The sequence below is a fragment of the Egretta garzetta genome, unplaced genomic scaffold (genome assembly GCF_000687185.1).
Source record: "Egretta garzetta isolate BGI_Z169 unplaced genomic scaffold, ASM68718v1 scaffold424, whole genome shotgun sequence".
NCBI lineage: Eukaryota > Metazoa > Chordata > Aves > Pelecaniformes > Ardeidae > Egretta > Egretta garzetta.
Window position 1 is genome coordinate 465,866 of NW_009259489.1, and position 15,574 is coordinate 481,439.

Consider the following 15,574-nt stretch of genomic DNA (forward strand, 5'->3'; position numbering starts at 1 on the left):
TGAAATAGACAGTTATGAGTCAATTGCTTGACTGAGCAGTTTGGCTCCTTTTCTTAACAGAGAGAATACTTTCTTGATGGTATGGATCAGTCAGTGACTACCCTATAGCAAAAGCATTGGATATGTAATCAAAGTAGAAGTTTTCTGTCCTTTTCCCTGCTGGTTTCTTGCCTGCTTGTGTAAAAGGTTCCAAATAGCTATACAAAACTTGTTCTGCATTCGTTTAGGGTGTATGTTCAGAAAAAGCCTGCTGTCTTGGAATTATATCCCTGACTGAACTACAGTTTAGCGCAGAAAGACCTGTGGAGATTGCAGTCGTCTTCTAGGTTCTGCTTCCTACACAGAATTTACGGTATATGCAGCCTGTGTTTGGGTTAAAATGGAAGCTTGAGGTGCTTTCTTCATGCCCCTGAATGGCTTTTCTCTGGTAATTTAGACAAATGTTTGAACTGTATAACTTAAACCAACTGTTCTTCCGTGCTGAGGCAGATCCAAACAATCATTGTACAGCAATTTACCCCTCTTGATTTTTTTCTGTACTGCTTCAAATGAGCAACTCTGGTCAGTTTATTATTGCTTTGATGTTTAAATAATAATACAAATCTATAGATTTATAGATATAGAGTGTTTTTATACATATATTTGTACGTATTTTTTTTTTAATTAACATATTTAAAAGATACTTGTTTCTTGACTAAGATTTACTGAATTGCCTTAAATGGAAAAACAAAATTATTTTAGAGCTTTTTTCCCAGTACTTTGTGTTGGACTTCAGAACTCAGACTTAAGGGACCATTGTTATGGATACATTCAGACACTATTCTTCATTTTACTTACCTTACTTCATCTCACTGCCCCTGTACACATGCGCATTAGATGGTGGGGTCTGATTTTTTTTTTTTTTCTTTTGTAATTCATCCTTTATGGTAAGCTCCTAACTATATTACTTGACAAGCTGTATCTCCATGTAAGCATAGCCTATGTAAAAAGAAGGTAAAAGGAGAAGTAAACTTTTGTTAGGTCTGGCTTATCACCTACATCTTAAATGCAAAAATATCATCCAATATGTTTTAAGTAAGTTGGGTTAAACTTGGTGGCAATTCTGGCCCATGTGAACTATTGAACATTGTCATTATTAAGTACTGTATTTGTTTTATCATCTTACTGATTAACAGTTGACTCTGACTATTTGCTTGCGTTATTTCAGGAGCACATAAATGAAAATTAGCTGGATGGTATCACCGATAAAAACAGCTTTGGTTAGAATTTAAAAAACAAAGGGAGACATGGCACTTGAAGAATGTCTTTAAAGCCTGTTAGCATTGCCCTGTCAATCCATGCTTCCTTGAGGAATAACTTTTTTTTTCTTTTTTTTTTTCTTTTTTTTTTTTAGATCATTTAACTGTAACTGAGCCTGTGGCTATACTGAAAGCGAAGGAGGTATGGGGTGCTTTAAGAGGTAAGCTGATACTTTTCCTATAGAGCTATTTGTTCTGGGCTTAATCAAACTCCATGCCAGACTAAGAACCACCTGACCACTGAGCCTTGCCCTCATGCAATCCTTCAGGGGAAGTAAGCTTGGGCGTAGAGGCCAAAAGGGTACCCAGATGTGTGGTGTTCAGATCCTCAGACCAGATCTCAGCATCTCAGACCCAGTGGCACACTGTAAGTGCACTCTTGCTGTGCCTGAAAGCAGCCAAGCCAACCACATCCTGGGTGCTAAAAAGCTCTGTGACCTACAGGGTGAACACATTGTTCTCTGACTGCATGTAATAACTGAACATGCTGGACACATCACCAAGAAGACCGTAAAGCTGAAGTTTCAATCTTACTGGAATGTTAGCCAAAATTAGCAGATCTTTCATGCTGAAGTAGAAACTTCACCAGTTCCAGAAATGACAGGAATAGATGCATGACAACCCCAGAAATTTCTACCTTACTCTCAGTAACCTCCATACTATTCAAGGATTAATGTGCTGCAGCTGAGCTATAGTGCTAATATTCAGTACTTGTGTATAATGGAGAGCTTGAGTGGTTCTCTCTTCAGAACTTCATTAACTGTAATGCTTGAGCAATTAAGGAAACTGTCCTAAAGAGACAGAAACTCAGCTACAAAGCATTCTTTCTAGCTATGTGAATGCCTGTAAATATTTACAGTCCTGTTTTTAACTAAAACTTTAAGACAAGTACGTACTCCAAATCCTTTTCTTGGATTTTTTTTCCAGGTTTGGAAACCTTCAGCCAGTTGGTTAATGAAGATGACTATGGAACCGTAAGTATAGCTATCAGCTAAAACCACAGTTCTTGTAACAGACAACCATATTCTGTTAAGTGGTCCTGTAGAAACAGCAGATCTACTAGTTTCATGAAGTATTTTTTCAGAAAGTGATCTTTGGAACAGCTGTTAACAAACTGAAAAGTACGTATTTCTTGTTTGAAATGAAGAATAAAATGGGTATTCTAATTTTTAAATCTCATTCTCGTAGTTTCATGTCAATGAATCTGAAATTGACGACTTCCCAAGATTTGCTCATAGAGGAATCTTAATAGACACTTCAAGGCATTACTTACCATTGAAATCTATTCTTACAAATCTGGTAAGTGGGCAGTTTTGTATCATTAATAATGAAGGCTTTTGTTGCTGTGTTTTGCCCCTGAAGTAGGTAGCAAGTAGAGCTGGTACAGAAGGAGAACCCATCTCCTCTGGCTGACTTCTAAAAGGACAGAGTGAACTTTGTGAAGGTCAGAACATATTCCAGAGAGGCACTGAGTGGGCAGACACAATGATTAGTGAATCTGTAAAGGAGATTTGTAGCACATTGAAACCAGCTGAGGAATTTATTGAAAGCATGTTTTGAGACATCTGACTGTCACAAATCAGTACGGGGGGAGACCTTGCAAGTTCTGGCTTCAGTGCCGGTGGCTGCAGGAAAGTTCAAGTCTTCCCAATAACCAGGCTTTGGTAGTCTTTTCTTAGGCTGCTAAGAGCAAGCCAGTAATTAAGTAGTACAGAGCAAGGGGGGAAATGGGAAATGTTTATTGGAAGCTACTGATTTCTTTCACCATGTCCCTTCAAAAAGAAAAAAAAATACACAAATTAAAAAAAAGAAAAACAAAACAAAACTTTTTCTGAAAAGCTTAAGTAAGCACACTAAGAATTGTGTACTCCCACCTCAATGGGAAGGTGATGAATTTGTGTAATCATAGCAGCCAAAGCTGTGGGGTTTTTTGGGTTTTTTACTCCCCTTTTCTGCTGTGGAAGTCCTGTAGCAGGGCTTATTTGGTGGATCAAAATGGAGGAGCCTCTAAGTGGAGGAACATTAAATTTCCTTTCCTTGTCTTGCTTTTCCAAGATAAGAGTGTGTTAGCTATTTCCCTTCCATGTTGCAGAACTTTGCAGAGCAGGCTTAAGATGGGCAGGAAGAGAGTGCAGGTAAAACCAGTCTTCGTTTCTGAAGTCATCCTTGAACTGTGTGCAGAACTTGCTGCTCCATGAGTTTTTACCCGTTATACTTACCTTTAAGATCAGTCCCTGTTCAGCAAGTAGTATTGAAGTAGTTCCTTGTGTCAATATTTGCTGTCTTTTCCGAAAGAGACACCAATGTCCAAAGAGTAACTTGACTTTTGAGACTTGTATATCTAACAGTTTTTGTGTTTCTGTAACTGTTGCTATTCCATTTTCTTCCCTTCTATTCTGTGGCTCTAGTACTTTCCCAGAGGAAAAGTTTTATGTCATAAAATGTCATTTTATGACATTTTGCTGGTTTAAAAACATGTGTGCTTTTCCTCCCACCTCCGTGCCTGCTTGAATCCAGGCTAACCTAATAAAAAGCAGCAGTAATCCCTTCACTGACGTGGTAATTAGATGCTTAAGGCAGCAGTTCAAGTACATTTCTTGTTTCTGCTTAGCTGCTGTACTGTATTTCCAGGAAGGGCATTGTCCTTGAGGAAGGAGTGGCTGAGGACATATAATTTTATGTGTGGAAAGATGATGTTTGGTAGAAATGCACAAAGATGTGTGGTAATTAAAACTGCTGTCTAAAAAAACAGATGAGATGAGTATGGGGAATGGACAAGGTAAATCACCCTTTGGTTTTGGGGAGAGTTACTGAAGAGATTTTGTTTCTTCTTTAGACTCAGCTTGGTGAAGAAAGAAAGCAGGAGGAGTGGAAATAATTGTATTGTGGCAAGGGATTGGAAGCAACTGTGTTGCAATTAATTCCAATCAATCTAGAGAACACTTATCTGTCTGCTTGCAGCACACCACACTGTGGGTAGCTGTTCATCTGAAGTCATAATTCTAAAATAAGTATGTTAACATTTATCTTTTTTTATCTTCAAGTTCAAAAAGGGGAAGTACTGATACCAATGACTAAAAACATAAGTGGAATGCTATCTTCTGTGGGGAAAATGCATGATTTATTTTGCATGCATTTGAAATGCATTCTGCAGAAGTCAATAGCAAGTAGGGATGTGCTAAACAGTAGGAAACTCTCTCAGGCTGTTCAGTTTTCGAGTCCAAAGTATTTAGGTAGAAAAGTATAAGCTTTTCTGTAAGTTGAAATAGCTGATGGTGCATAGAGAATTACCCAGATATGTTCTGAAGTGGAAGAAATTAATAAGATTTATAGCAGTTCCCTTTCTACCAGCCAGTGTAGCATGATCAGATCAAGAGTTTGTTGACAGGAATGGTGCAAGTAGATGGCAGAGGAATGGAGCAGTAGTATAAACAAACTGGTGTGCTTCTAGGATTTGGTGAAACACGGTACGCTTTTTCTGTGGGTGGGGTTGTTTTTGCTTTTTTTGTTTGTTTTTTTTTTTTCCCAGTTGTTGCTTTAGGCATGCAGGATATACTGGGACAAGACCACCTTTTTTGCCTAGTTTTTCTGTGAGAGTGAAGTGCTTAACTAGACTGTATTGCATTATTTATTACAGGATGCTATGGCTTTTAACAAGTTCAATGTTCTCCACTGGCATATAGTAGATGATCAGTCATTCCCCTACCAGAGTATTTATTTCCCTGACTTAAGTGACAAGGTGAGTAAACATCATTGCAGCAGGGTGGGAGGGCAGAAATCTGGCACATTTTTCATGAAAATAAAATGCAGAGCCTACAAATGGTTGAATACATCTGCCTTGGCTGATTGTGAAACAGTACCAGAAGACCAGTAACCAGCAAGTCCACATTTAGGATCTTACCTGAGTGTCTGTGGACCATATTCAAGTCTTCCTTGGTGAATGTATGGTAAATGACCTTCCTAAATCCTCTGTGCAAATTTGCTGGCCTCAGTGTTTGGAGGCCTTCAAGCAGTAATGGTGTGCAAATAATCTGTTGTGGCAAACACTGCTTGGATTTCTGTTGGGTTTTTTGTTTAACTGGTAGACTTCCTGCCACTCAAACAAATGTAAGAGAGTTTCCTGTCACTCTTGGTATGGAACCACTGCAGTAGTACTTTTGCCCTTTCTGAGATCTGGTTAACTTTACAAAACATAACATGTCTGTAAGAGGTCCAAAAGTCAGAGGTTGTTTTCTAAAATAAATACAGTGCAATGTATCTTGTTTCACAGCAGATTTTGCTAATTTATGAAAGCCTTCGTGAGGTTCTTGCTCAGTTATGGTACAGTTGTAGCCAAATCAAGCATGAATAATTGAGTAGACTGAACCCAAACACAAGATTTGTGATTCTATTTTAAAATGCTTGCTAGAATCTGACACTCATGAAAATGATGTAGGCAGTTCTTGAGCAAATGCTGTGAAGAATTTTATAATTCAAAAATTGTAAATGCTGGATAGTGCAGTTGGATTATTTTCCCTCATAATGTCTGTGGAGTTCTGTCCTACTCTCCAATGACAGCTGGCGAGAGGGAGATGGCCTTTGTCTCTTTTTGAAAGGCTTCCTGTTTACCATTATCTTTTTTGAGTAACTCAGCTGTAGAAACTCTTTCCAGGTAAGTAGAAGATTATGGTGCTATTAGTCATGAGGAGTCATGATGCTTATGTAGTTTGGCTCTTTAGCAAGCATCTGTTTCACTGAAGTGTAGCAGTCTGGGTCATTTGTCACATTTGTTGGCTGTGTGGGAGTGGAATAATGCTCAAATTCAGCATCACAAAACAAACACACCCTAATGCTAAATTAGGCATTGTATCAAAACTGACAAGCAGAGGTGTTGGAAGAAGATGCCAGTCTTTCTGACTTAGCAGAATTTTTCCATTAGTCTTGAATGTTATGTGACAAGGGCCGTATGTTTCAGAACTAATGATGCAGAAGTGGAGGGGAAAACTAACTTGCCTCTGTATAGAAGCATTGAAAAATATATCTTTCAAAATCTGATGGAATAGAAACTAGCTTTTCTGTTTTCTTCAGTAATGGTGTGCTAAAGAGGAAAAGATGGTCTTCTCAGGAGATTTGACTTAGTGTGGAAAAAGGGGTTAATTTTTGTGACTCCCCCCACCCTGACTAGTCAACCAAAAAGTTTTGTCAGTGCAGTTGGACATGTGATAAACCAGAAAAGGTGAACTTGTAAAACTGCTGTCCCATCTAAAGTATAACACTTTAATCCCAATTTTGTGAGCTGCTGCTATAACATTTTGTAAACTGTCTCTAAATGTGCTTACTTTACAGGGAGCATACTCTTACAACCACGTCTATACTCCTGCTGACGTCCGTCTGGTGATTGAGTATGCCCGGTTAAGAGGCATTAGAGTTATCCCAGAGTTTGATACCCCAGGACACACGCAGTCTTGGGGAAGAGGTATGTCCAAGAAAGTATTAATGGTTGAAAGATTGTGGTAAGTAGGGTGTAGTAAGCAAATGAACTTGTTAAGCAGCAGCCTTTAAAGTGCTTTGAAAGGCCCTTGATAAAAGATAAGGGGCAGACTCAGTGATGATCATGATGTTTACGTGTTAAAAGAACTAAAGTGAACAGAGAAAGCTGACACTTCCTGTGCTAGATGCATGTGCAAAGGCACAGGTATATTCTGTCTACCTTAAACTTCATGTTCTTGTTATCCACCCATCCAGTACTCTTTAGTTTAGAGTAGTAAGGCAGTGGCTAGAAATAGCAAGCTGCCATCTCCACTGATTTCTGCTTTGGGAAGGTTCTTTCAAAGTGGTTGATGTTTCTGTCTATTAGTAAAGCAGTAATCTGCCAGTGTACAAAACACGACAAAGTTGTATGCTCCTTCACTCTGTCTTCTGTATTTCAGAGTAATACTCCTCTTGATAGAGAATGCTTGAATCCCAAGAGTGGTGGTGTTCACATGCACTCAAGGGCCAGGGAACCTTGTGCCTTAATTCAAGGTGCACTGACTGCGATTTCACTGCCATTCATGTGAGATGTTTTTGGCCAAACTGGAAATAGTAAAGATTTTTGAGCACTTAATAGCTTTAGCTTTAGCCATGGGGCACGTCTTGTGCTCATCTTGTGGGGATGTGGCCATAATGTTGGAAGATGCTAAACAGTCTTTCTGAATCCTTCATCTCCTGTGGTTTTTCACTGCTATGGAGCACTTATAAAAGCCAATGGCTTGCCTGGTGATATGTGAGGTGATCTACATTCATATTAAGAGCAAGGTTCAGCTCCCTTGCCTAAATTCAGTTGTTCCTGATAGCTTCTTGTATAGTAGCTTTTTTTAATGTGATGCGCAAGAGCTGGTCCTGGCTTCGTCAATGAACCTGGGTAGCTATGCTTAGTTTGCTTTCAAATTCAAGATATTGGAGAGAAGTCTTGAGGCATGCAAGGAGGATGGCTGAAGCAATCTACCATTGGGGCCCTGTTTGGGGGAAATGTGCTCGGAGTGGGAAACGCATGGCCAGGGAGGTGCTGCTGCTGCAACAATGGTTTACCAGATAAACTGGACCTGGGAATCTCCAACCTACGTATAATAATTTTTCCTATTTTGTTATCCTGGCTCATGCTGCTTCAGATACCTTTCATGCAAGAACCAGTGCTTAGTTCTGATGTGTGTATAGCCTTCCTTTTTTGTGTAGAGGTAAATTCCTAGCAGACTGAGGTGGTGGGACACCTACCTTGAGCTATATACCTCCCACCTACTTAGGTGTTAACAAAGCAGAGTAATGAAAAGAGAAGAGAGGCCTCTGGAGGGCACTCATTATATTTGGCTTCCTTCTAATTGGCTTCCTTCCTAAATTCATTAAAGCTTTTTTATTCAAGTAGCCATCCAGAAGATGTGTTCCAGGTATAGTGACATGTTCCATAAATCAGCACGTGTTAAATCACAAATCTAAAAGTCAGAGTCCTGATTTCCAGTTAGAGGGTTCTTCAACCTTCAGCAAGTTATTTTATTTCATCCTGCCTGTTTTATTACACTTCAAATAGAAGAGCACTTAAGTCATGAATACTAACCTTTTTAAATATGGGTAACTGCCTCTTCCTGCTAGCAAAGTTAGCATACCAACATGGAACTGAATATCCTCTATTAATTGTTTCTATTAGGTCAAAAAGATCTTCTCACCCCTTGTTACAATGGAGAACAGCCAAGTGGGTCCTTTGGACCTGTAAACCCCATTTTGAATACAACTTATGACTTCATGACTAAATTCTTCAAAGAGATCAGCAGTGTATTTCCAGATGCATACATTCATTTGGGAGGAGATGAAGTGAACTTCGATTGTTGGTATGGTGACTGTTCAAAGAATAAATACTAGTGCCTCTTAAACTTACCTAAATCCATCAGTTATGGAACACAGTGGCGTGAGACAGTTTTCACTGCTTAACCCAAAGATCTCCACTCCTACTTCTGTAACTACTTACAGGCAGAGCATTGGTGATCCTTGCCAAGCAAGTGGTGGTGTGTAGAATTTTGCTTTGACTAGTAGTTTTCACGAATGTTCAGGTACTCTAAAGGATTTATTTACGAAAATTAATCTGACAGGAAGGAGAACTAGTACAGTAGAAAAGTTCTATATAATTAATATTCAGATTCTTTGTGTTAAAGGAAAAGCAGTTCTCTCCATTGAGTTCTGCCTTCCAGAAAATCTGCTAACATGAAGTATTACAATAGTGACTCTTGTGTGCTTGTATTAAAAGTATAGCCTGTAGTAATAGAGTTTTTCAATTGCTTGTGGATTTTGAATATTTTGGAGTCTCTCTGCTGGAGTAACTAGTAATACAGAATTTGAAACAAATGTAAGTGGATGAGTATTCAAATTGATCTAATTGGTATTTGTGTGTCTTCTTGAAACATCAAATCTGAACACTTAGGACTTGCTTTAATTTTTAAAAAGAAAGAAAACTTCTGACAAATACTTTATCACAGAAGCATTGGTTTGCTTTTGGGGTATTTTCCCAAATTCTTGATGTCACTCCCGCGGATCCCCTGGTACCATGGCTGTTCAGTTTCCAGACCTGCTGGTAACCTTCCCACAAAGTCACAGAGAAGCCAGGAACCCCAGAGCTCTTAAGAACTTGAGGTTGCCTGCCAGTGACTGCTTTAGAACAGGGACTCCAGTAGTTCTACCAGAGAAATAGGACTATTGGCTTTATTTCAAATCAGGCTGAAACTGTTTCAAATCACCTAAATCGTGTTAGCCTGCTGCTTCTGCTCTGTTGAGCGTTCCAGAGAATGGTGTGCCTAAGGCATCGGCTAGTGTGCTGTGCATAGGTGGAAATGGTTGGGAAATCTGGTTTAAAACAAAACAAAATTATTCTTTTCTTTTTTACTTGTTTTGTTGTTGTTATTTAAGGAAATCTAACCCTGAAGTGAAAGAGTTCATGAAGAAGCAAGGATTTGGCACAGACTATGCCAAACTGGAATCTTACTATATTCAGAAGTACGTTGGGTTTTTAATTCTTGCTTAGCTTTTCACAGCCACTATCTGAGGGTGGTGTTGAGGTGTAGATACTGAAGCTGATTTAGGCTAACCTATATTGTTTTCAAAAATTGCCATGTATTGGGGACTACCCACTTTCTTTTATTTTAATACACTGAAAGTAAAGTTCACGGTTTTAAAGTGTGGGACATAACAAGCACATGTAGGCTAGTTCTACATACACTCTGAATGCACTGGGTATCTTAAACTACGTATCTGCTGTAATGTGAGCACACAGGTTGGGGAGGAAAAGTCCTAAGATTTTTGCAGCCACTTATTTCTCTTGTTCTTAAATAACGTGGATTTAGACACTTGTATGACTTGCTGGTAGTTCTGAACATCAGTTTGTGTTACTGCATGTGCATATCCTTATACATGGGAGAACATCCTCTTTGAGGCAGAGCACTGAAGGCCAAAACCAGAAAAAAGTTTTTTTTCTTGGTCCCCTATGCAGTACTGGGGAAGGCCTAATGTGCCTTAGGGTAGAAAACATTGGTACTTCATGTGCCTGTACTGATCTCATTGAAGTTCACAAACATGATCTTATTCCTAAATTCTAGGATTTTGGACATTGTTTCCTCCTATAACAAAGGGTACATGGTCTGGCAAGAAGTGTTTGATAACAATGTGCAGGTAAGATGGGAAAATAAGTAAGATACTCTTGCATAACAGCACAAAATTGTGGGAGGCTTCCCAAGTAGACTATTAAGGAGTTACAGTTATGTCTCTTAACAGTTAAAGCAAGTCTGCTGACTTTAGCAAGTTTCCCCAGGTGTGGGGCCTGCCTTGAAATTATCATTTATTGAACATGCAAAATAGGTGGAACAGGAACATCAGCATTGAAGTGCTTTCTAAAGGTGAACACAGATAATATAATATGCTTTAAAGTGTCAGAGTAAAGAGTAGGGTAGTTTCTATGAGTTTCCGTATTTATTTTTTTTTTCTCGCATAACAGAAACACCAGGTCCTCAGCTTTTCAGAGCTGGTCAGATAACTGGTGCATGTAGGAACCCTCTTAGGGCATTAACTGTCTATAGTATAACCTAGGCTTCACTCTAGTGTGAACTTTGTTTAAAAACAGGGGGGCGGGGGGAGGGGAAATGACAAAAGGTAGCTTCCAAAAAGTTCTTCTTCAAAACAAAATACCCAGTTTTGAAACCCATTATCCTTTTTCCTGACAACAGCAATGAGGATTGTCTTTAATGGTGGTGGTGTTTTTTGTTTTGTTTTGTTTTTCCCCTTTTAGCTGAAACCAGACACTGTAGTTCAAGTGTGGATGGCAAACAACTACGCTCATGAACTGAGCAGTGTCACTGGAGCTGGGTTCACTGCTATCCTGGCAGCTCCCTGGTATTTAGACTACATTAGTTATGGGCAAGACTGGAAGAAATACTACAGCGTTGAACCACTTAACTTCCCTGGTTTGTTACTTTTTTTTTTTATATGCGTGTTCTGTGCAGGAAAGTCTTTGGTTCATAGTAAGGTATAAATGGAAAGAATAAGGCTATTTAGAGTGGTCGGTACAGTCACTATGATGAGAAACACTGTAATCAAAGAACTTTAATGTCAGCTAGAACTCTGGAAAATTCTCAAATAAAAACCATGCAACTTTCCACTTCTCACAGGGAAAAGCGCTACCTTCCTCAAGCATCTGGCTCTGGTGCTTGTGCGAAACAGGATGCTGGACTATATGGACAGCGGCATTATGCATTAGGGGCAGAGTTGTGGAAAATGGCTGTTGGTAGACAGACATTGAATTCATATGTTAGCAAGCTTCTAGAGCATTAGGCTGTTACAGAAAAAGACGTGTTCCCTCCCTCTGGCTAAAGCTGATACAATCACCTTATGCTTTCCGTGGGGCTTTCATTTTGTGTAAGGTAGCTCTCAGAGCTGATTAGGGAGAACATCTGACTTAGTAGCTTTTTCAAGGGATGGTGTGTGATAGAATGAACAGTTTCAATCAATCAGGACTGAAATCACTGAAGAATGTTGGAAGGCTGAGGAATGTCTTCAGAGGATAAAAGGTAGAGAGAAGGGAAATGGTTTCTCTGGACAAATGGCTTGGTGGTTCTCATATTCAGTAACAAGACTACCAAAACTTTGTTAGTGCTCAGGATAGATATTTTAGATGATAACACAAACAACTGGACATCAATCCTCTCTGTTTTGGAAAATGAAATCGTTGATATATGCCCATCTTCTGGGCAAATAGAAATTTTAACTTTCTGCTTTGAATTCAGGATCTGAAAAACAGAAAAAGCTTTTAGTAGGTGGAGAAGCCTGCCTGTGGGGAGAATTTGTGGATGCAACTAACCTTACACCAAGATTATGGTATGAACTGCTTTATTGTTAGATTTTAGAAAGCCAGCTACAAGGAGCATTAATTAATCCAACAGGACAGTGATTTGTGCTGAACCTGAGCAGCTATAAAAATTGATGCTTCTGGATACATAAGAACTGGTATTAAAAACTGTAATCCGTTCTTGGTTACAGACCATACCAACTCTAAAACTCAGTATATCCTTACAGGCCTCGAGCAAGTGCTGTGGGGGAAAGACTCTGGAGCAGCAGGAATGTGACCAACTTGCAGGATGCCTATAAAAGACTAACTAATCATCGATGCCGCATGCTCCGGTAAGATTTGTATCTCCAGGGAACCTTGGTTCTCATGCCTTATAACCAACGGATTTCAAGTACAGGCCTAAACTGCTGGCCTGGAAACGAAGGGAGGAAAACTAGCAGTCTAATCTGACTATGTAGATGTTATCCCATGTGGTTTTGTATCCACAGAAGAACAACAGATACACTAAGACAGGAGTTCTAGACAGTTTTGCAACTAACATTTTCAGAACTCATTAACTTTCTTCCGTGAAATACTAGAACTCACCTATGTCTCTCCTCTAAAAGAGAAAACAACATGATTGACTTACTTCAGACAAAAAGGATATTAAAGGGTACATGGGAGGAGTACACAGACAGGAGAAAAAGTAGACTTTTAAAAAAAGTTGTTAATGATTATAAAATAATAATTAAAGACCTGCAGCAGGCAACCAAGCGAAGCTGTCTCCATGAGAGGTGAGCTTGAGCAAGCTATTTTTTCAGGTATTGCCTTAGTGTAGGTACTGAAAGGGGTGGATAAGAAGTCCCTGATATATTTTAATTAATTTGTGACTCCTGTAAGCAAAGTCAGTTCATAACATGTTCTTCTCTGCAGTTCTTTCCTAAAAAGTACCTAGGGAAGTTACTGGTTAATTATTGCTAGTGCTATTTTTGTATATTCACAGTTGTAGGAATGAGTGATTTCTAGGTCTTAAGTCCAAATTTGACTCCACTTTTAAAGGTATGCAGTCAGAGAGCTGTTTAGGTTTTCCCAAATGCTGCTGCAAAGTTGTTGGACTGCAGCAAGAACACAACAGACCATTTAATTTCTCTACAAAAGTTTATGACCAGTCATTGAAAATCCCAACAGTGTGAAGAAGTACTTCAAGGTGGGTACAAATCAGCTTTTTGGAGAACAAGACACAATGGCAGTTAGAGTCAGCACTTAAAACTCAAGCACTCTGCTCATGTTCCTGTAGGTGTCTTAGCATGACTGTCTGAATCACTGACTTTTAGCTTACAGTATAAACTAGCTCTGTAATCAATCAAGTTAAAATGACTGAAAGGCTCGTAAGTTTTGACTTGTTGGGTTTACTTCAAGATGGCTTAAAGTTATGCTACAGGAAAAAAGCTGTATGTAAATTATCTCCTCAGTCATGAGAAAAATAGTACGTTAAGAGAGAGTTAACAAATACATGTTAAGAACAAGATTAAAGGGCTTTAAAAACTTAAGTCCTATCGCTTAACAGGACAGTGCATCTCTTGATGGGGCTCAGACAAAACAGTGATATAACTGACCAGTGAAGCATACCATGGCTGTACCTCTAGAATTAGGGTTTTACAGCGAGCTAAGCTGTGCTATTCCTGGACCTGGTTAACTGTTGCTGCATCTCCACCTTCTTCCTTAATGCTGGCACACAAGTGACACACTCCCTTGCTGTACAGGGAGCTGATCCAGATGACCGCAGATGCTCTGGTAGTGCTAGCATGAGAGATGCAGAATGCAGGGGCAGACTAAGGACTAATCCCTGTACTTGTTGCACACTTTTTCCTTAAACTATGTTCTGGTGCTAAAACTGCTTTGCTGGCATCTAAACTTATGGTGAACAATTCTCATTATAAACAGATTACCTTAATAAAAGGACAAGTCCTCTTGAAAATTATTCTTTTTATATAGGCTTTGAACCAGAGAAACACTAGAGAAACCATTCCCTTTCCACTGATGAAACAAGCATTCCCTGGAGCTGCAGTTCTGTTGCCTTTCAGGTCTACAGGGCTTCCTTAGCACTGTGTGAACTTAAAGAGCTGATTTAATCAGTCAGGCTGTTGTAAAGTCTTACAACTTTTTTATACATGACAAGCACAGACCATGGCAGTTGTAGCAGGCCAGGGAGCCTTTCCAGGTAGAAGAAACAGCTCTGGCTTGCTCTGCAGGGTGAGGGAATGGGTAGATAAGACTTTGTAACAACTGGATCAAAGTCACTGGAAGAACAGTAGCTCTGCCTGTCCAAGGCCGAGGCCACTGCTGTTGAAATAGTACCATGGAAGCAGTAGCTGCTATTCAGATCTAAACTCAGCTTCCTTTACGATGCAGCAGCCCAAGTTGCAGAGAATTGGTGATAGGAGAGGGCAAACAAAAAGGTGGGTGTGTATTCCTGAGACCTAGACAATAATCTTATCTTTTAATAAGAGTAGGTCTTGCTTAGAGGCAAGCAATAGTTCATCTGAGCTATTTCATTATTCAGTTTTTTTCCATTGCAGCTCTCAAGTGCAGTTTAAACACCAGTATATATTATCCTACAAATCACTGTAGCAGTACTATCTAGCTCTTAAATATCGAAGGAGCAGAATTTTGACTACAACTACTTTAACTCTGAAACCATCATAAGCTACAGGGTTTTTAAAGCCACATGAGAACAGAATAATTTATGATAGTGTAGCTGGAAAAACTAGCTCCCCCTAGAAAAAAAAATAATAAAATGATACAATTACAGCTGCATATGAAGGAAAACTGGGGTTGGGGGGGAGTGTGTAATGTCAATTGATATGTATTTTCACATTCTTACAACTTCTCTTCAATAAAAGCAATAGACTTGGCAGGACATCAAGACAACTAGCCCCTGAATTTAAGCTTTTCAACCTGTTTTCTACCTGATGGAAACTTAACTGAAGTACAATCAATGGTAAAATAGGGCCCTTTTTCACTCCCTGAATAGGCCATCTCACTTCTTGGAAGTAGTTTTGTTTATACGAAGATTAGAACAGAGTGCCACTGTCTCTCTCTGTGCTTACACAGCCAGCCAGTTGTTTGAGTATAATCGTACACGTTCTGCTTCATTTTAACAGCCGTGGCATAGCAGCCGAACCTGTGTTTGTTGGATACTGCGCCCATGAAGCAAGAGGGCAGTAACACTGCAAAGGCTTCTCGTCAACAACCTGAAGTGCCTCTGGGGTATGAATATATGTACATGCAGTTTGATATTTGAACCAAGACTTGAAATTTTCACTTTTGAAATAAAGTTATCTGGCATTCTTGTTGGGAGTAAAAATGATGGCATTTAGATTTCATTAGGACTTCACAGTGAAGAATTCCTGTTTCTGAGACTTGATACTGCAAAGTTACCAATTCCAGTTTCCTTACA

General features: G+C 39.3%; 1 protein-coding gene across 1 annotated transcript; it reads left to right on the top strand.

Annotated features, from left to right (window-relative positions):
• The first annotated feature begins 1,397 nt into the window (after positions 1-1,397).
• HEXB (hexosaminidase subunit beta) lies at positions 1,398-15,470 on the top strand. Its single transcript, XM_009637231.2, has 12 exons — positions 1,398-1,459; positions 2,226-2,272; positions 2,487-2,597; positions 4,936-5,037; positions 6,624-6,753; positions 8,458-8,638; positions 9,708-9,794; positions 10,394-10,466; positions 11,080-11,254; positions 12,074-12,164; positions 12,363-12,467; positions 15,279-15,470. Exons 4-12 carry the CDS (start codon positions 4,942-4,944, stop codon positions 15,340-15,342), a joined length of 1,002 nt encoding a protein of 333 aa, XP_009635526.1. The 5' UTR covers positions 1,398-1,459; positions 2,226-2,272; positions 2,487-2,597; positions 4,936-4,941; the 3' UTR covers positions 15,343-15,470.
• Positions 15,471-15,574: the final 104 nt, after the last annotated feature.

Coding starts and splice junctions, on each gene's coding strand:
- HEXB (XM_009637231.2), top strand. CDS start 4,942: ATGGCTTTTAACAAGTTCAATGTTCTCCACTGGCATATAGTAGATGAT. Junction 5,038..6,623: donor TCCCTGACTTAAGTGACAAG/GTGAGTAAACAT, acceptor CTTACTTTACAG/GGAGCATACTCTTACAACCA. Junction 11,255..12,073: donor TGAACCACTTAACTTCCCTG/GTTTGTTACTTT, acceptor CTTTGAATTCAG/GATCTGAAAAACAGAAAAAG.